Here is a 21,678-nt window from a genome sequence, read left to right on the forward strand (position 1 = left end):
CTTCTCTCATTAGTGTGACTGTGTTGGAAGTCTCATCCTTCAACCATACAGTTTGCTTGCGTCTACGGACTACGTAAGGTTATCCTCATCTCTCCACTTCAGTGGTATTTTTGTTCCTGAAAAATTATATCATAGCAGTCACCAAGATCAAAGGATCCTGTACAGTGATTTTAAACTTCCACAAGCAAAAACAGGCACACAGCCACAATTGGCTCGGAACATTTCTCCCTAGGTGGTGCCTTTCAGAACAAATTGCTAGTGAACTTAATATATTGGGGGGGGGGGGGAATTTTATTACAACTCTCGCTGCACATAAAGAATGCAAAACAGGTTCTGATATAACTGTGTGCAGGTACACAGACGTAAAAAGTTCGAGGTATCACAAGATAGTGCCTAACAGTGATACTTTAGTTCAGCATAAAATCTGAGTTCTACATCTTGATCAGTTACAAAACATATAATTTTTATTCTTATTTTGACAATAATCTTAATTTTAGTTGTTATTCAGTCCTCTTCTGAAAATATTACCTCTTATTCAAGTCTTATTCCACTCATTGTGAGCAGAGATAATTGGTTAAGTGATGCTGAAAATGACCCGATAGCCACGAACAAGCAAGTTAACTATATCGGCAGGACTATTTTTACTTATAGTTCTCGTGAACTAAGGGTCAAACATTTTCGTTATGATTCTTATTTTCATTAATGAAATATCCCTGGTGCCTACTTTTATGCAAACTGCACATTGGGGTTCTTGGGGGTGTAATTTGATAGGAGTAGAGACACAGTTTCATAATATATACAACATGCCTGAATGCACGAGCACATACACACACCAGATTTGTTTGAGATCATTTGTAAAATACTGGGAGTCCTTGTATCAGCCTGTTTAATAAAGGCACATTGGTGGCTACATTGCCTTTATAACAGAGGTACCTCTTTGGGTGTCTCACATATATGCCCCGATATAAAATTAGCCTCACAGAGGGCTTCAAGTTTCTAAGTGCTGTCAGCCTGGAAGTTACCATAAATGCCAAAATACACAAACCATAACTTTTTCAGACACATCAGAAGCAGAAAGCCTCTGAGGGAATCTGTGGGACCATTAGATCATGAAGGAGCAAAATGGGGCACTCAGGTAGGACAAGGCCATAGCAGAGAGACTGAATGAATTCTCTGCTTCAGTCTTTATGGAAGATGTAAGAAATCTACCTGCACCAGAAATGGTTTTCAAGGGTGATGATGCGGAAGAACTGAAAGAAATCTCTGTGAATCTGGAAGACGTACGGAGCCAAATCAACAAATTAAAGACTAGTAAATCACCTGGACCAGACGGCATGCACCCTAGGATACTGATATGAAATTGTCAATATGAAATTGCTGATCTGCTGTTAGTGCTCTGTAACCTGTTGTTAAAATCATCCATAGTACCTGAAGATTGGAGGGTGGCCAATGTTAATGCGATCCAGGGATGATCTGGGAAATTACAGACCAGGAAGCCTGACTTCAGTGCCAGGCAAAATAGTGGAACTATTACAAAAAATAAAATTATGAAACACAGACAAACATGGTTTAGTGGGAAAAAGTAAGCATGAATTCAGCCAAGGGAAGTCTAGCCTCACCAATTTGCTTCATTTCTTTGACGGCATGAATGAGCATGTCGATAAAAGTGAGCTGGTCGATGTAGTGTATCTAGATTTTCAGAAAGCTTTTGAGGTAGCTTTTCATGAGAAACTCCCGAGAAAAACAAAGAATCATGGGATAGGAGGCAACGTTCTGTTTATTGGATAGAAAACAGAAGGTAGAGTTACATGACCATGTTTTTGAATGGAAGAGGGTGATTAGTGGAGTGCCGCAGAGATCTGTACCGAGATTGGTGCTATTTAACATATTTATAAATGATCTGGAAATCGGAATGACAAGTGAGGTGATTAAATTTGCAGATGACACAAAACTATTCAAAGTCGTTATGCGGACTGTGAAAAATTGCAGGAAGACCTTAGGAAATTTGAAGACTGGGCAACCAAGAGCAGATGAAATTTAATGTGGACAAACACAAAGTGATGCACATTGGGAAGAATAATCCAAATCATAGTTACCTGATGCTAGGGTCCACCTTGGGAGTCAGCACCCAAGAAAAAGATCTAGGTGACATTGCAGACAATATGCTGAAATCTGCCCAGAGTGTGGCGGCAACCAGAAAAGCAAACAGGATGCTAGGAATTATTAGGAAAAGGATGCAAAATATTATAATGCCTCTGTCTCACTCCATGGTGCGACCTCACCTTGAGTATTGTCTTCAATTCTGGTCATCGTATCTCAAAAAATATATAGCAGAATTAGAAAAGGTTCAAAGAAGAGCAATCAAAATGATAAAGGGAATGGAAGTTTTCTCATATGAGGAAAGGCTCTTTAGCTTGGAAGAGAAACAGTGATGGGAGATATGATCGAGGTCTACAAAATCCTGAGTGGTGTTGAATGGGTAAAAGTGAATTGACTTTTTTAGTCTTTCAAAAAGTTCAAAGACTAGAGGACACTCAATGAAGTTACATGGAAATACTTTTAAAACAAAGAGGAGGAAATATTTTTTCACTCAGTGAATAGTTAAGCTCTGGAACTCGTTGCCACATGATGTGGTAACAGTGGTTAGTGTATCTGGGTTTAAAAAAGGTTTGGACAAGTTCCTGGAGGAACTGAAATAGACAAGGGGAAGCCACTGCTTAGCCTAGAATTGGTAGCATGGAATTTTGCTACTATTTGGGTTTCTCTCAGGTACTTGTCACCTGGATTGGGCTAGATGGACCACTGGTCTGACCCAGTGTGGATATTCTTATGCTTTCATATACTTTTGAACATAACCAAATTGGAGTAGAAGAGAAGGCTAGTGGTTAAAGAAGTGGGCTCAGAACTACAGAACCAGCATTTGAAGCTGGCTCCTCCCAGTGATGTTCTCATGACCTCAAACATATCACTTTATCCGCAGGTGCAACCAACAACTGCTTGCAAATTTGTTCATAGGGGGATACAGAAAAACAATAGCATTTTGTCTTTCAACATGTGGACCCCCCTCTGCAAAAAAACATTTGTAAAATATCATCTTCATGCTTCTATTTCTAAGGTGCTTTAACTTTTTGCACTTCACGAGCCCTAACAGCAAAAATCAGCGCATGTTAGATGCAAAGGCTGTGTGCTAATTGCTTGGAGTGTACCCAGCATGTTCTGTGCAATTAATGTTTGGACATGTGCATTAGCGTGCCTGGAACCTGGTCTCACTGACATGGTGTAAGTAAAGCCATGGAAACTGCACTACTGACAGCCTGACTGTTGCATACTATCCACGACCATGCCCTGTCTAGTTCCCGCTCCATAAAACAAAAAGCACTTACAGGGCAATTCTATAAACTGGTACCTCAGTTTAGGAATCCCACTGCTGTTTGCTTAGTGCCAATTCTACTATTCATTTAGATTTTGCTCACACCTTTTTCAGTAGTAGCTCAAGGTGAGTTACATTCAGGTACACTGGACGTCAGACTCAGAAACAGAACGAAGCCTTGCGCCGGAAGAAGAGGACCTCGGTTGGCAGGGGTTGGGGTCCCCCGCCAGCAAAGGTAGGCGACGGAGGGGGAGGGTTGGCGGTGGGGGGTCGAGAGGGTCAGCGGTGGGGGGGGGGGGGTCAAAGTTGTTGTTGGTGGTGGTGGTGGCTGCGCTGGGAGGGGGGCTAAAATGTGCCCCCTCACCTCGGGCACTGGACCCCCCCTCCCATCGAAGTCTGGCTACGCCCCTGTTATGTAGTACTAGATGAGCACCTTAATTTTAGGCACCTAAGTTAGAGTACCCTCTATTGAACTGACTCCCTAAGTACTTAATGCACTTTAGTTAAAAGCCCCACAGTGAACTTCTCTGCCTGCAAAAGTTACATTTCTGAAGTGCTGTTGTGCAAGTGCACACAAAATCAGGAATTCTACAAAAACTGATGGACAATGACGTGCTCTAATATGTTATGCCAGCACCATAGCTCAGGTTCATGTGGAACTTTTGAAGAAAATGGTGCTTCTATTATGCTGTGGAGAAAAGGCCTCAGAAACCGTAGGTTTTCAGCGTGATTATGAGTAAAAGATTTTATCTGTAACGCACGCTCGGATTCTATCATTGGGCATAAAAACTCCACAAAGCAAGTATACACTGCAGTATATCTGTTATTCTCATGTGGAAGTTTCCCACTCCGCTAATCTGCAGGCGTAGAAAATTTCCACATAAGTAAGGACATTAACACACAGGAAATCCTATGAGGCCTGTATAGTCACCCATGAGTTTTCCAGTCGATTAATAGCCTTATTCATGTGGAAGTTTTCTACTCATAAGCACATAACTATCGCCATACTAGGACAGACTGAAGGTCCATCAAGCCCAGCATCCTGTTTCCAACAGTAGCCAATCCAGGTCACAAATACCTGGCAAGATCCCAAGATCTCATGCAAATTAGCTGTGTAGAAATCTTCCATGTGAACCTGAGTTCTGGAGCTGGTGGGGGAAAAAAAATAACTACACCTCACTAAGGCACAGTTACCTTGATTGGTGAAAACTAGCATGTGACCAGTATTGTACCAAGGGGGGGCGGTCTGCCTCGGGTGCACGCCGCTGGGGGGGGTGCCGCGCGCCTGTCGGCTCTTCGTTTTCATGCTCCCTCTGCCCCGGAACAGGTTACTTCCTGTTCCAGGACAGAGGGAGCACGGAAACGAAGAGCCGACAGGTGCACGGCACCCCCCCCCCCAGCGGCGTGCACCCGGGGGTTTCTTTTGCCAGGGGGTTGCGCTGCACCCGGGGGGCGCCCCGGGTGTCAGCGCTCCTAGGAACGCTACTGCATGCGACGATGTCTTTCCACACTGCCTTTTGCTGAATTCTGGGATAATCAACTGCTTTGCATGATACTGCATTACAACGGCTCATTATCTCAGAACTGAAGTAAATCTTTGGTGCATATCAAACTGTGCATGAAAATTTACTGTTTGTTTCACATAAAAACACAGAAAAGAGTGAAATACAAGTGTTTCGGTAACAAAAATAAAAATTTTGGGATCATTCTGTACATTTTTCATCTTCACGGGTTTCTCCCTTTAAAATCTTCTGTAGGTTAGTACACCAGCCTCTTAAATTATTAGTGGGATCATCTGCTTATTGTCCCCATGGAGCTCCAAAGAAAGCAACACAAAATCCTTACACACCTTACAATCTCACCCATCAACACCCAATCCGCCACCATAACCTATGGTATAATAATTTGACATGCCCATCTGCACATAATCCCTCTCCAACTCTCTAACTCTCCCAACTATCTGAACATAATTCCTCTCCAAGTCTCCAAACCCCTAACCCTCCCAACCATCTGCACATAATCCTTCTCCAACCTCCTAACCCTCCCAACCATACATCCACCCTACAGTATTGTCAGCAACACAGCAACTCCTTCCCCAGGTCATCTACAGGTCAAATAATCACATCTTCACCTAGAAAAGGTGAGCAGCTTAGCCTCCGAGCAAAGGTCATTAGGAAGGCTATTCCATTATAACCCCTCTGGAGCAGGCAAATATCTACTATACTCAAAAAGTAACTCACCTTGAGTTTGGAAAGGGAAAGATGAATAATCTAAAACTCCAAATCCACAATGCTAACCCCCAGGAGATGGAAGCTAGCCACATTTTGAGCACCTTCAGTGAAAAGAAGGAGGAACATTTTCACGCGATAGAAAACAAATTTCTTGAAAACTGGAATGGTTGCTATCAGACAACAAAAATTAATTTTCATATATTTCCTCCGCCTACACTCCTTTGAGTTAAAGCAACAATACCTGCCAACTAATTATAACAACAAAAGCAATTTCTTCCTGTTCCACTCTCAAGATGAGACAAGCAGAATCTGAAGCCTCCATTGGCTTTTTCTTCCCCTCCCTTCCCGTTATTGCTAAAATTGAGCAAAGTGTTGCTGTGCCGATTGCCTGTAGCCAAAACAATGTATATCTTGGCCACACCCTAATCCATTAATCATCAAAGAACATAGGAAAGGAAGGACACTGAACTGCCACGATAAAAGTTCAAGCCTTGCATTGCCAAAATTCCTGAATGTTACCTGCCTTGAGAAACTACTGTAAAGGTGTGAGTTAAATCCAAACAAATACATAGATTCTAACTAAAAAAAGAAAGCAGAAACATGTACAGGAATGAAATAGAAAGCAGACACTGAAAGTCCAGATTCTTTATTCATACAGACCCGACGTGGCCACGTTTCGCCAATAAGGCTGCATCAGGGGTAGTGATATAAAACAGTTAACCAGGGACAAGAAAGGCTTAGCCCAGATAGCACAAATGAACATGCAAGATGACTTCAGCAGTAGTTTCCTCACAGAAAGTAGAGCAGCAGCTTCAAACCTCTGTATGGGGGTCTGTAAGAACAAAGAATATGTTTGGACTTTCAGCGTCTGCTTTCTGTTTATCTCTTCTGCTGTTGCAAGACACTCAGCGCCTTTTTGCTATTCCAGGAATGAAACAGGACTGAGAAAATAAGAAAGGGATAAACCTGATAGAGACAAGGATGGAAATATGCAAGCTGGTAATTCTGAGTCTCTTTGGAAGCCCTGTTGCTTTAAAATTTGGGGATTTTTAGGCAGAATCAGCTGAAGTGATACAACATGATAAAGACATGAGCTATGCATTTCATATCTTCCACCAGTGGAGTGGATGGTTGGGCGGGGGCTCTGCCTTCTAAAAATATATCCTAAAGTAACAGCTGCCATCAGATGGGGATCTCCTGGACCAGACCGTCTACTGCCTTAGCTCAGGAAATCTCCCAGCTGTTGACAGCACAAGCCTAATCATCTATGCCGTGGCTCTCTCTGGTGATCAGTCTTCCCTGTCCTTCCCACCACCTCTTGCCCTAAGGCAGTACTTCTAAACCTTCTCCTGGAGGGAGGTCTAGTCTAGCCAGTCAGGTCCTCAGGATATTACCTCAATAAATGGGCGAGCTGAATTTGCATGTACTGGAAACCCACTGTATGCAAATCTCTCTCATGCATATTCATTGTGATAATCCTGAAAACCTAACTGTCTAGGTGTGCCTCCAGGAGTGGGTAGTCAAAGAATCTCTTACCTAACTGTCCTTGGTCCTGCACTAACTCTGCTGTGTAGGAAACATTCCCTATGTTCTACAGCACCAACAGAGGACATAAAATGCTGGAAGTGATTACAAGGGTTACTTGCTAGAACCCAGGCATGGTAAGCGTTATACTTATGAAACCATAAAGGAGGAGCATTTCCTTCAACCCTAGCAGAGTCAGAATGAGATCGATACAGTTGTGCAGAGGAAATCCCCTCCGATTCCAATGATACAGAGACTGGTCAGAAAATAATCTGGTGCTCTTACCGAACCTGCAGAAAAAAAAACACATGTGAAAATTAAGATTTACAATGCAAGATTCAATGAATTAGGCAAAGTCATGAACATGGTGAAAATAATATGCAAGTCTCCGTATATAAGCTGAGGTTCATCCTGTCTTGCCTTTTAGCTCCTCCCTGCTGCAGACTGTAGGTAGGAAATGGGAGCCAGTGAAAAACATTGACCTAGCAGGCAGAAAGATTCTTCCATTATGGAACCTACAGCACTGGTTTCAATGAGCACAGCTGGCGACTACAACTACCATACTGCTTTGGAATACAAGTTCAAAACCAGGATGCCCTCCTGGAACTGGGTAACTTTTTCTGGAGTTCTGATACCATCTAGGGTGCCAGGCCCACGAATCTTCAATGTTGCTGCATAATCACTAAGAAATGGCTTGCTCTTTGGAATCAGAGTGCCATATCAGTGCGCACCTTTCAAAACTCACATTATTCACCATGCTCCCCCTCACCTCTCTGTCCTGCCTATCATCGATATCTTGTCCTCCACCTCTCAGTGTCCTACACTCATACAGCCCTGGATTGAGAGGGGCCACTGCCTGTAGGACGAGGTCTGCTGCTACAACACAGTTAATCATGCAGAAATCTAACACAATTCTTTCTTGAAATAAAGCAACACTGGGGAGCACAGGAGACAGCTGTGGCAGGCTGGTGATGTACTGACAGAACTGGGAATCCCCTCACGCGTCCCCTGAGAGCTGTCTTACTAACCAGCTCTCTTCCCAAATGAGCAGCTGGGGCATGAGAAGCATGGGAAAGGAGCTATTTTCTGATAGGAATTTTTCTCTCTAAAGTGGTAGCTATAAAACATTAATGGAAAAAAAAAAAAAAAAGAGTTTGGCTCAGGCACCGTACTGTTGCTTCACACAGCAGCCAGGCAGACACTGCCCCAGTAGGAAGCGCTTCTGGACAAAGTTAAACTCCAGCCTAGTGGCTTTCAGCAGCACTTAACCGGCTTAAGTGCCGCTGAAATTCACGATTAGAGCCTAACTCAAAGCCGGCTATGTTGGGGGCATTCTGGAGGCGGAGCCAGCACTTGGTTGCTTAAGTGCTGATATTCAGCTCTTAACCTCCAGATTCTATGTAGCGCGCCTAGAGTGCTGCGCCGAAATCCAAGCGTATTGTATAACATGCAAAACTTAATTGGCTTAACAAGCCAATCAGTATTGTTAAACAGCACTTAACAAGCAATAATGAGCACCAATTGGCAAAAATGTAGGTGCACAAATCCCTGAGCGTATTCTGTAATGCGCTGTGCCTAAATTCTAATGCACGCAGGCAAAACAGGGCATGGTTATAGGTGGGAAAAATGGGCGATTTGTGGGCATTCTAAAATTTATACCCGCTGTTATAAAATACGGCCTAGCGTGTGTAAATCTACACGCCTGGATTTACGCCACGTTTTCGTTGGTGAAAATGGATGCACGTGGTTTTAGGTGCAGTGAATTCTGCCTAGGCGTATTCCATATGCCACGCATACATTTAGGCGACGCTTACAGAATATGCCTAGGCGGAAATGTTTACCGCGCTGATTTCTTTTTTAGGCGTCATATATAGAATCTGGATCTAAGCAGCCAGGTTTAGCGCATACATGGGACTGCATAAATGTCCTATTTTTATGCAGTAGCCATGGCTGTTTACATGCTAAATATCAACTTAAGTGGCTACGTGTTAGCCCAGACAGGACCCAGCTTTGAATATCTGGGAAAAACTCCATCAGTGGTGAGGTCAGCTTAATATCAGGCCCCAGATTCCTAACACACAATACAGTCTATATACAAAAATATGACTGCACACTCTTAGCACTGAAAATGACCAAAGGATAACAACTAATAAATACCAATAAATAAACAAAAGTTGCAGGAGCCTGATGTGAACTCAGCCAGCACCCAATGCTATGTATGGTATTGTCATTGTAAGTAAGTAGCTATGCCGTACTTTGTATTGTTTGAATATTTTTACTACTGTAATTGGTTGTTGCTGATGTTTGACTTATTCTTCCTTCAAAAAGGTGGTAAATAAAACTAAATCATAAATAAATAAATAAATAAACAAACAAGCAAACAAATTATGGAGTGGAGGAGTAGCTAAATGGTTAGAGCAGTGAGCAAGGGAGCCTGGTTCAAATCCCACTGCAGCTCCTTGTGATCTTGGGCAGGTCACTTCATCAGGTGGTATACTGTATAAAAAATTAAATAAAATAAAGCTATGAATTAAAAAAATAATACATTAAGGCTGGTTCAGCGGTAGTGCTGTGCTTTCCATACTGGAGACCTGGGCTTGATTTCCAAATCAGGTTTTATAATCCCCAGGTCAGCAGGGGTTGCAGATCCTGCAAAGGAAGTGCTCATAGCCCCTGGGGGGAGGGGGGGGGGGGAGGCACCTCATCACTGTGGAATGGTGACACCTAGTGGCTGGATTTGAGATCCATAATTGCAGGGTTCTGGAAGCAGCAATGGTGTATGGTTCCCAGCTAAGGACTGTTGTTGCAATGATCAGACTAGGAGCAATAGCAGGGGGATACAAAATAGAGTGACCCTCCCCCCCCCCCAAATTATTTCAAACAAAGGCTTAGTGCACCAGATTGCAGCCCTGATTTCATCTTGAACTGTAACTCAGAGGAGCAAAGAAAAACTATCTGGCTAGGTTGAGAGATGAACAATTATTATTATCAGGGCTTTTTTTTTGAGGGGGTACTTGGGGGTACTGAGTACCGGCACCTTTTCCATTGTCTGCTAAAATTGACCCATGATCCCCAAGTTTTAATGAAAGAGCTCAGGCTCTACACAACAATTCTGCCTTGTCATAGATTCTGTGACTGGTTGCAGGGGGCCTGGCTATTGTGGGGTGGATCCCTCAGTGCTCACCCCACCCCTGAAGGGTGGCCTGGCATTTGAGTACCAGCACCTTTTTCGCTAGATAAAATGCACTGATTATTTTTATTATTACATTTGTACCCTGCGCTTTCCCACTCAAAGCAGGTTCAATGTGGCTCACATAGTAATAGGGATTACAGGATATTGATAAAGAAAATAAAAGTTAACTATAACAGAATAACAAAAGTGATAGGTAGGTAGAGAAGGACAGGGGTGAAGGAGTAGGAGATGTGTAGGTACTTCAACAGAACTACATACATCTGTGGGATTTGTGTTCCCTCCACCTCTGGCTGACACTAAGGGGTCAACATTCAAAGCAGGAGAGGCTCGTGGCTGGTTACATCAATCGTGCAGTGCATCTAACCAATTAGTACAATATACAGTGGCACTATCTGCTAAACTGAAAACCAGCTATTCTGTGGGTAGTCCGGGGTCGGACTCAGCACTTATGCAGTTTAAGTACTGATATTCAGCATTCAACCACCTAAATTAACTGGGCAAATTGGACCGTATAAAACTCAGTCCCATTTCTGTCCGGTTTTGCTCAGGCGGTTACATGCTGAATCATACTTAACTGGATACGTTCAGATATTCAATGCCGGTTAGTCCTGCCAGAATTCTTCCTGACTGCAGAGCGCAGAATTTGCGCAGAATTCACAATTTCTCCACAGAATATCGCCCACCCGCCTGCCGGCCGCCCTACCTCAGCACTGAAGTGGTCTAACGGCCTTTTCGAGGGCAGGAAAGAACACCACTCTTTCCTGCCCCGCTGCTGCCACGCTCTCACTGGTGCCATGCTTGTTCAAAATGGCTTCCAATTACTTAAACACTCTTTGGTCAAATCAAAGTTCCAGGGGATAAAAATCAGTGAATAGAAGCTACTTGGAAAAGAATACTTGAAATGAAAAAAAATATTTACTTAAGTGAAGGGACCTCATCTATCCTGTTGCCTAGTTGCGACTCATGGGACTTGCTCCTGGTGAGGGCTGGAAAGTTTGGCAGCAGCTGTAAGACTTTGCGACAAGGTGGGGGAGGAGTCCGTGGGGGCTTCAGTTTGCTCCTCTTCTTTGACTGAGGCGTGCTGGGAGGGGTGACAGTAATGCCATGTGGAGTCCTAAGCGTTAGCCTGGTGCAATGGGAGGCAGCAGGAAAGGGGTCCTGAAGATGCTCCATATAAATAAAAGGCCCAGGGCCAGAGACAAGGGAGTCAGTGGAAGGGATCGCAGACACCGACACGGAGCGCGGCTGCTGACTGTTGGTCTTTGCAAACTGGGGCAGCACTCCAGGGATCCAGGTTACCCCCGCCGGGTAGGAATAGTCAGACGGTGGTGTGGAACTGCTTTCTCTCCGCGAATCTGAGGCATTCCACAGTGCGTCTTCAGTTATTTCTCCACCTGTTTAAAGACATTATCAAGACAGTTCAAAGTCACCCAAAGACATTACATATACAAGGACTGCTCAGTGAGCAAGAACCAACTCATTAAACAGAACAAACCACACTAGAAGGGTCATTTTATAACAGATCCTTATACTGATTTATAGTGTAGGAAGGAGTCTATTTTATAAAAATACAGACACTTGTACAAGTTTGAGAGGGGTAGGAGGGATGGGTTTGTATTGTCCCGGTTTTGTAAGTGGAATGTTCTAATTATAGAAACTGTGTTGAAATTGTTATTCATTAACGATTGTTGAGTAACTGATTTTACACCCTAAAGCAGGGCTGCCGAGAGGGGGGGCAGGGGGGACAAAATTACCCGGGCCTCCAAGGGGTGCCTGGCGCCGCAGTCCCCTCCACCCGCCCCCCCCCCCCTCCGTCCACCACCGGGAGGGAAGGCCCAAAGGGAGGTGATCTGCTGTGCTTCTTTCACACGGAGCAAAATTGAGGTGAGGTGCTATGATTTTAATTCAGGGGGGCCCGGCCTGATGGTGGACAGAGGGGGGCAGCGACGATGATGACCTCGGGGGGAGAGGGGTGGCAGGGCCCGGGTGCGGCCTTGGCCCAGGCCCGGCCCAGTCTCTCGGCGGCCCTGCCCTAAAGCATAGCCATAGGTGGGCCTGGTAAGGTCTGGGCCAGTCCACTTTTGAACCAGGTCCACCCAGTAGCGGTGCACTATTGGTGGTAGCTAGTGGGGATACCCAAGCCCCGTCAGCTGAAGAAATCTGGAGCCTGCCAAAACTCCCCTTGGACAACCTTGGCAGTCAGCAGCAGCGCTTCTGAGCCACTGATGCAGGAACCTCATGCATGCTCAGTTCTCACACATGCTCAGTTCATATGCGAGAACATGTGTGAGGTGCTGGAGTTGACAGCTAGGAGTGCTGTCACTGGCTGCTATGGTTGTCCAAGGAAAGTCATGGCCATCTGTGAATGTCTTCAACTGGCAAGGCTTAGGGATCCCTGCCAGCTAAGGTATTTACCCCCGATATTCAGCTAGTAGAGGTGAGCGTTTTGCTGCCCGCTGCCAGTGTTGTTCCCAGATGATCAATGCTGGGCCCCGATTGGGCTTTGGAATTGAATATCTAGGTTTTTTTTGAGCTGGCTAAGTCAATATTCAACCCTTGCCTGCATATGCCAACTGCTTAAAGATATGACTGCTATTTATGCGGCTCGATTTAAGCAGTTTACTTAACCTGACTCCGTCTCTGGAACACCCATAAGTTAGCAGCCAGTCATTTTCAGTGAAGATAACCGGTTATGTGCCCTTATATGGTGTGAAGCCCTACCCAGCGCATCCCAGGATGCACTGGGCAGGGACGGGCGCCACCATTTTCAAGACAGTGCTGGAAGAGGAGGGAGTGTACTACCTCCCTCCTTCAACAAAGAAATGGGCGTGGGGGGGGGGGGGGAAGAGGGCTGCTAGACCACCAGGTTGGGGGGGCTTGATTTGCGGCCCATAGGGCTTTTTCGGGGGGGGGGGGGGGGGGGGTGGAGATCCACTGGAACTCCAGCCCCCTGTGAACTTGTGTCCAGGGGGTCAGAGGCACTGGCGGTTCGCTGGACCTCTAGCCCCCGTGTCGCTGGCTTGGGGTGGGGGTTCGGTGGGGGCACAAGGCCACCGGGGCCTTGCTGTTTGGGGTCTGGTGGTCCCACGGACCTCCAGCCCCTGTTTGACAGGTCTGGACTTTTGACAGCCCGGACCTGTCAAACAACTGCGGGAGGATTGTGCATAAGCGCATTCTCAGGCAAAATCCTCCCGCACTTTACCATATGATCAGAGATAATAGCGCATATTTGCATGCTATTATCTCTGATCATAGGGGCGGTAAAGCCCCGCGCAGTTACAGCGCTATTTTTAGAGCGCTGTTTAGAACAGCGCGAGGCTTTGGATCATCTGGGCATTAGTTACGTCTAGTAGCGCTATAGAAATGATAAGTAGTAGTTGTTCCTGAGGCAAAGGAGGATGAAGTGACTTGACCAACTTGACAAGGAGTGTCAGTGGAATGTGAGCTCTGGCTTCCTGGGCTCTCAGCTCACTTGCGCTAATAACCACTTGGCTACTCCTTCCACATACAGCTCATCAATTGCAGGTCTTTAATTATATGGAGTTTTACAAAAAGCTGAAAGCTTGTTTTTTAAGCTATGCTATGGGATCTGGGTAAAGTCTTAGTTCCTAAAGAATGCTAAAAATATTTTTATAAGAGAAGGGCTACTGTTTAATTTTAGTTTTTATTTATTCATGCATTCTTGTATCCCACTGCTATCTCAAAACATGTTCGGTTCCAAGTGGCTTACAAATTACATTCTGGTTAGCAGTTACAGTAATTGCTTTCATTTACAGTTTAGCTGTGACTTATAGTGATGGTTTATTTATTTATTTATTTTTGTTACATTTGTACCCCGCGCTTTCCCACTCATGGCAGGCTCAATGCGGCTTACTTGGGGCAATGGAGGGTTAAGTGACTTGCCCAGAGTCACAAGGAGCTGCCTGTGCCTGAAGTGGGAATTGAACTCAGTTCCTCAGGACCAAAGTCCACCACCCTAACCACTAGGCCACTCCTCCACTGTTGCTACTATTTGAGATTCTACATGGAATGTTGCTATTCCACTAGCAACATTCCATGTAGAAGTCGGCCCTTGCAGATCACCAATGTGGCCGCGCAGGCTTCTGCTTCTGTGAGTCTGACGTCCTGCACGTATGTGCAGGACGTCAGACTCACAGAAACAGAAGCCTGCGCAGCCTTCTACATAGAATGTTGCTAGTGGAATAGCAACATTCCATGTAGAATCTCCAATAGTATCTATTTTATTTTTGTTACATTTGTACCCTGCGCTTTCCCACTCATGGCAGGCTCAATGCGGCTTACTTGGGGCAATGGAGGGTTAAGTGACTTGCCCAGAGTCACAAGGAGCTGCCTATGCCTGAAGTGGGAATCGAACTCAGTTCCCCAGGACCAAAGTGTCCACCACCCTAACCACTAGGCCACTCCTCCACTGTTGCTACTATTTGAGATTCTACATGGAATGTTGCTATTCCACTAGCAACATTCCATGTAGAAGTCGGCCCTTGCAGATCACCAATGTGGCCGCGCAGGCTTCTGCTTCTGTGAGTCTGACGTCCTGCACGTATGTGCAGGACGTCAGACTCACAGAAACAGAAGCCTGCGCAGCCTTCTACATGGAATGTTGCTAGTGGAATAGCAACATTCCATGTAGAATCTCCAATAGTATCTATTTTATTTTTGTTACATTTGTACCCCGCGCTTTCCCACTCATGGCAGGCTCAATGCGGCTTACATGGGGCAATGGAGGGTTAAGTGACTTGCCCAGAGTCACAAGGAGCTGCCTGTGCCTGAAGTGGGAATCGAACTCAGTTCCTCAGTTCCCCAGGACCAAAGTCCACCACCCTAACCACTAGGCCACTCCTCCACTAGTTTACAAGTGCAGTTTGTCATTCGGTTGGGATTTAAGTGATTGTTTATGATTAGTAATCAGAATAGACATTAATGGCTAAATTAGTTGTTGTAGAATTTTTTTAAAAAGGGTATGTTTTCAGTTCTTTTCTAAATTGAAGATCGTAATATAATTACCTTAGGATGCAGAGGGGTTTTTATCATTTTTAAACTGTTTATAATAAGCTATTATTAATGTACTTTTAACGACTGTTGATTACAATAAATTAATTCCAATGTAAACTACCTTATGCAAACAACACACAGTGGGGTAATCGAGGAAATAAATGGCCTGGAGAAGTGCCTGTTTATAAGGCTTCCTTGTGATTGATGGCTTCCGGGTTTTTGGAATGGCGGTTTTTTCTTCACATTTTTTTGGAGTTGTTTCCTGCTGTTTCTTTTTGCTGGAGTCGGAAAGCAATGGTTGAGGCCTTTTGTGGGGAGCTTAGGGTTGGTTGGGAATAGCCCCTGGGCAATTTAGGTTTTATTAATAATTAATTAATTTATTGACTCATAACCACTTGTAACCACTTGCCTCCACCTACCCTCCTCTCCTCCTTCCTGTACACATTAATTGATTTGATTTGCTTACTTTATTTTTTGTCTATTAGATTGTAAGCTCTTTGAGCAGGGACTGTCTTTCTTCTATGTTTGTGCAGCGCTGCGTACGCCTTGTAGCGCTATAGAAATGCTAAATAGTAGTAGTAGTAGTATTCTTATAGTACTAGGAGAAGTACAAAATGCTGGATAATAATGATGAGTACTTGAGTATTATGGGGGCAAATCTTTTTTTTAAATTATTATTATTTATGTAATTTTAAACTTCACAAGCATTAATCTTGTTACAAGCAACATTAGACACATATATGAGACATATAGTACAAATGTACTTCCAATAAAGAAAAATTAATAATTCTAATTAACTCATAGTATGTCTACCTTAGACCACAATATAATCCAAAGGGAGGGGGGGGGGGGGAAATATATAGAGATTCAGGGAATCTAAATAAGAGTTAAATATAAAGGAAAGGCTTAAGCCCTAACCACCACCATCTTCATTTATAAACTGTTATCATGTCTTAACAATCTTTTTCAGGTTTATGAATTCTCTTAATTAATTTGGTACAAAAAACGGGGGCAAATCTTTAACTGGGCACCAGAACTTAGGCGTCTAGATGCAATACAAAAATTTTATAAAAGCATCCGGGAACCAAGGTTCCTTTATGGAATAATAGCATAAGTTGGCATCTAAGGGCCCAATAATCCGCTAGCGGTGATCAGCATTTTGCTGACCGCTGCCGGCGCTAAACCCGGAAATTTAATGTCTGGCCATGTCCGGGCACCAGCATTGAATTTCCGGGTTTGCAGAGCTGGCTAGCACATAGCCAGTTAAGTGCTATATTCCGCACTGAGAGGCCCTTTTACTAAGCTGTGGTAAAAAGGGCCCTGCGCTATCTGCGGCAGCCATTTTTGCCGCGCTTTGAGGCTCTTTTTACCGCAGTGGGTAAAAAGGCTGAAAAAAAAAAAAAGAACTGGCCATGCGGGGGAGAGAGCACTTACCCAGCGGCCCTCTCCAATTACCACCGGGTAACCCTCTGAGGAAATATTTTCAAATATTTTCGTACGACCAGAAATGCAGCTACTTTTACTTCTTAGCTCTGCTTAAAGTAATTAGTTGCAGTAATTAAATTACCTATCCAGGACAGTAGTTAATTACTGGTTACAGTTACCGGTTTCGAGTAACTAATTGTTTTTCCTTTACTTTTGAACGTGACATGAATGCAGCAGTTTTATCCAATCATATAAACAAAGTTTATCATAAGCACATGACTCCTTCCAAAGGCAGCAAAATTGATGTTAAGGTTCAGATGCTGAACACAGAAAATCATCTAAATAATATTTAAATATATACATACAAAGGACTATGGAACAAGTGCATATCAACCCAAAGTAAAATCTTATCCTGCTTCTGTCAAAAACAGACATTAAACTGTTTTGGAACAGATCACAAACAGTTTGTGGGTATCTTTCAGAAACCACTAAAGTTATGGAAGGTTTTTTTCAGCCAATGAGGTGACTAACTGTCCTTGAAGGTTTGGTAGTTGAAAAGTAAACTGCAGACAGGGTTCTGAGGATTTTTCCTTCCATAACTTTAATGGCTCGTTAAAGTTACCCACAAACTGTTGGCGTTCCAAAACAATTGAGGGGGTACAGAAAAACGGCTAAAAAAAACAGCACACAGTGGTAGATTTTTTTTTCGCAAAAAAAACACCCAAAGCGCTATTTCAAAACTCATTTTAAGACTTTTTTTTATACAGTTCATCAAAATCTTAAGGGGTCGTGTTCGAGGCGTGTTTTAGGCGAGACTAAGGCAGGCTTACAATTTGGTCATTCTTTGGCAATAAAGGAACACTGTAAAAACGTCCAGAGCAAAAAATAAGATGTTTTTGGCTAGACCTGTTTTGATAATGACTAAGTGCCAAAAAGGTGCTCAAACTGATCAGATAGAGGAATAAAGGCATGACTCCCCCCTTTAATCCCCAAGTGGTCAGTGACCCCCCCCCCCCCCCAAAGAGGTGAAAGTGACAGTACATACCAGGTTCTATGACAGCTGCAGATATAATGGCCACTCCTCTTACAGCAGCAAGCAGGCCCCTGGCGTAGCCTAGTGGTCGATGCAGTGGACCATGGAGAAGGGGACTTAGTACCATATCCCACTCTGTTACACTTATGGTGGAAAGTGTGAGTGCCCCAAAACCCACAAAATGCCTACTGAACCCACATAAAGAACGAATAAACTTCAAAGTACACACACTGATTCACAAGATTATCCACGGAGGATCACCAAGCTACATGGACAAACTAATTGACCTTCCACCCAGAAACGGATCAAAATCCTCATGAACCTATCTCAACTTGCACCTTCCCAACTGCAAGGGACTCAGGTACAAAACCTACTATGCATCCAACTTCTCTGTCATAGGCAGCCAACTCTAGAACGCCCTACCAAGATCTATTCGAGCAATCAACGATCACCTAACCTTTCGGAAACTGCTGAAAACCCACCTTTTCAAACAAGCTTACCCAAATGATCCAACTTAAACCTATGTACTCATCCACACAACAACCAACCAAGCGTTCAACCAACCAAGCGTTAATGACAATGAGCTAGACCCCCTCCCACACCCTCCCACCAATCTTCCCACAACTCCTCCCCTCTACTCTCCTACACCAAATCTCCCAACTAACACAAATCATCCCCACCCTAACTCTCCCACCTACACTACCCCTTCTCTTTTGATAGCAAATAATTATTCTATCTGCTACATTACTACAGCTTTACTACAGCTTGTACTTCTCTCCGCAATACACTGAAATCCTATCTACTATGTAAGCCGCATTGAACCTGCCATGAGCGGGAAAGCGCGGGGTACAAATGTAATAAATAAATAAATAAAAATAAATAAATATAGGTGACACCTGCATGCATAAGGGCTATTGTAATGGTGTGTAGCTGGGTACAGTACATTTTTTGCTATTTCTGGAGGACTCACAATACAATATAAGGTGGCCATGATGTGATGTGTACCTGAGAATTTTTATATGAAGTTCACTGCAATGCCTCCTAGGCTGCCCCACTTCTCTGATGTCTGTAGTGGCCAGTCTAGTAAGGCTGCTGGCCCCCAGACATCCCAATGGCTTGTTTTAGTGCGTTTTTCCCTTGTTTGTTTTTTTGTTTGAAAATGGCCCCTAAAGAAAGACGCACTGAGCACAAAAATATCTAAAATGGGATGATTTTGAAACAAAAAAGATAAGACGTTTTTCTGGTTCAAAAATTAGCATGTTTGGCACTGGATTTTTGAACGTTTTCTTGTAAAATGTCCAAAATCTGATTTGGAAGTGTTATCAAAAATGCCCCTCTTAATGTAATTGTTTTTGATATAGGCGGGAAAAGATTTTACATTGGGAAAATGAAAAACTTCCCATTCTTTCTGGATTAATAGCCCTATGGCAGCATTATCTTAGATTTCAGCTCTATGTGTTTAACTGGCCTGCCAATAACAATGACTATTTCTGGCATAATTTCCAAGATAAAAAAAAAGTTCTAACAATTTTAATTCAAGACTATTATTATACATTGTTATAAACAGAAAAAAATACACTGTGATGGTGTTGAATATTGAGACTGCTAAACTAGTTTCCATTTACCCATAGAATTTTGAGATGTGGCAAATCTATGATCAGAAAATTTTAATAACATTTGTGTCCTTGGCTTGATTTTTCTCCTTTTACTCTATTTCAAATTTCTACTTTCTTGAAGTAGTTTCTTTTTTTCATTTACTTTTGTCTCCTCAGACTCTTTTTCTTTCTTTTCCTTCGCTCTCTCTCTCTGGCTACTTTTTCTGCCATCTTTCTCTTCTTATCCCTTCAAAATCTCGAACAGAGAAAAGCAGGGGCCAGCCAGAGCAGTAGCCACCACAAAAGGAGTTGGGCTAACTCTGCCACCGCCTGCAGAAAAACTACCTTTCCCACCCATTCCCCACTACACGTTTAGCCCTTCAGTTGTTCTTACTTACTGCTGCTTCTCCTGTTCTCCACAGTTGGAACAGCAAGGCCTTGTCGCAGCTCCACTCAGGCTGTCTCCAACCGACCTGCGGTACCTTTCCTCTTCCAGATCCCACCCTTCTGATGCAACTTCCTGTTTTTGGTGGGTGGGATCTGGCAGGGAAAAGGAACTGCGGGTCAGCCAGACGCAGCGTGACTGGAGCACTGCCACTGCTGGCGAACAAGGCAGGTTTGGAGGGCAGGTACTTGCAGGGAGTCAGAGATGACTAGACTGGGGGTGAGATACAAACAATGCTGGATTTAGGGGAGTGGAGACAGTAATGCACATTGCAGTCCTCACTGCAGGATTACCATTGCAAAGTAATTAACTACAGTAACACTGTTAGTATAGTCAATAAGTAGTTAAACACTTAGTTAAATACTAGGAAAAAGTAATTAACTACAGTAACAGGATTCTGCACAGGCCTACCTGATCTCACCACCTTCCTTAAGCAGGTGAGGGCACCATTAAGCCTAGAGCAGGCCTCTTTACTGGCACCACATCGCTTCATGGTTTCTTTCACCTTTGACTCATTCATTTCCAGTAAGGCATCTAGAGTTAGACTTTCTGGAATTTCCTGCAGAAAGAAGAGAAATACATGAGCTGTGTCATTTAGAATCCTGGCTGAAACCACAACTGTGTTAAAAAAAAAAGAAAAGAATTGGTGATAATTCTGAGACCAGTGGTTCCTAAACTGTGATTCATGGGCCCCGGGGTTCCAAAGGACACAGTGAAGAGGAAAAAAGTCTTATGTTTCTTTAATCTGTGTGAGCAGAATACGAAGGCTGCTGTAGAGGTGGGATCAGCAGTGGCTGTGGAGATGGCGGCAGAAGTATCAGTAGCTGAGAGCAGTGGGGTAGGCTTCGAGGTAGCTGCCTAGGCCAGAAGCAGGAGTGGTCATGGGGGCACAGCCAACAGTGGGAGAGGTGGGTATGTGATCGGAGGCAGCCATGGAGGCCAGAATCAAGAGAACCAGAACCAGAATCAGCTTGCATGGCCTGAAAACATGGGTACTGGAGGGTAGATGAAGAGAAGGAGAGACTCTAATGGTGGGGACTAGCTGGAAGGACAGAGAGAGAGAGACTGGAGAGGGGGAGACAGACAGACTGCTGGGGACTGGAAGAAAGGGGAAGAAAGAGACTGGTGGGGACTGGTGAGGACTGGTGAAAGGAGAAGGGGTATAAAGAAGACTAATGGGGAAAGGTTTGGCATTGGGGGGGGGGGTCTGGGGAGAGTGGTGGGGATGAACGGGGAAGTCCTTCAACTTTTTGGAGGTTAATTAGGGATCTAAACAACCAGGAAGGTTTGGAACCTCTGTCCTAGACGGGTCAGAGCTAGTTGTGTAGTCTGAGGACTGGAATGCACGGTTGACTCTAAGCCCACCTCTCACTATTTACCATTTCTGTGTCCATAAGCCTACTTAACCTTCCGTCACGCTCACTAGGGCAGGGACACTGCCACCTATTTTCCATTACATAACGTACAATGGTAGTTTTACTGATTTAAAGGGCTCTATCACTGAACTGTTACTGTCACCAAATGTTTACACCTGGCTGACTACTGCTGTTTAAGAAACTCTTTGGGAAGGAGAGCAGATTATTTAAACTAAGGGAATTTCCTAGCAAATTAAATACATGCAAACGCATAAATTATGCGCTTGATCTTCAGATAAGTATAGAAGAATGAGTAGGGTTGTCAACTAGATCCAGATTTGCCCAACAGGGTTGATCCAGTCCTGGGATTACCCCAATGCATGCAGGGACTTGTAGCCTTGCTTTTCTTGGGGAATCCCATGGGGAAAGCAGAACCACAAGTCCCTGCATGCAATGGGGTAAGGCCAGGACTGGATCAACCCCATCGGGCAAAT

At 44.1% G+C, this 21,678-nt stretch overlaps 1 protein-coding gene across 6 annotated transcripts in view; it reads right to left on the minus strand.

The window, feature by feature from the left end:
* KSR1 (kinase suppressor of ras 1) overlaps positions 1–21,678 on the minus strand; it is a 257,289-nt gene that overhangs the window by 77,595 nt on the left and 158,016 nt on the right. For all 6 annotated transcript variants that reach the window (XM_030186220.1, XM_030186219.1, XM_030186215.1 and 3 more), the window contains 3 exons: positions 20,241–20,388; positions 11,238–11,712; positions 7,411–7,415 (listed from right to left, as the gene is read on the minus strand). In XM_030186220.1, the coding sequence (XP_030042080.1) occupies positions 7,411–7,415; positions 11,238–11,712; positions 20,241–20,388 (628 nt within the window). The remainder of the gene's footprint in view (positions 1–7,410; positions 7,416–11,237; positions 11,713–20,240; positions 20,389–21,678) is intronic.

This window comes from Microcaecilia unicolor, chromosome 13, assembly GCF_901765095.1.
Source record: "Microcaecilia unicolor chromosome 13, aMicUni1.1, whole genome shotgun sequence".
NCBI classification, from domain to species: Eukaryota; Metazoa; Chordata; class Amphibia; order Gymnophiona; family Siphonopidae; genus Microcaecilia; species Microcaecilia unicolor.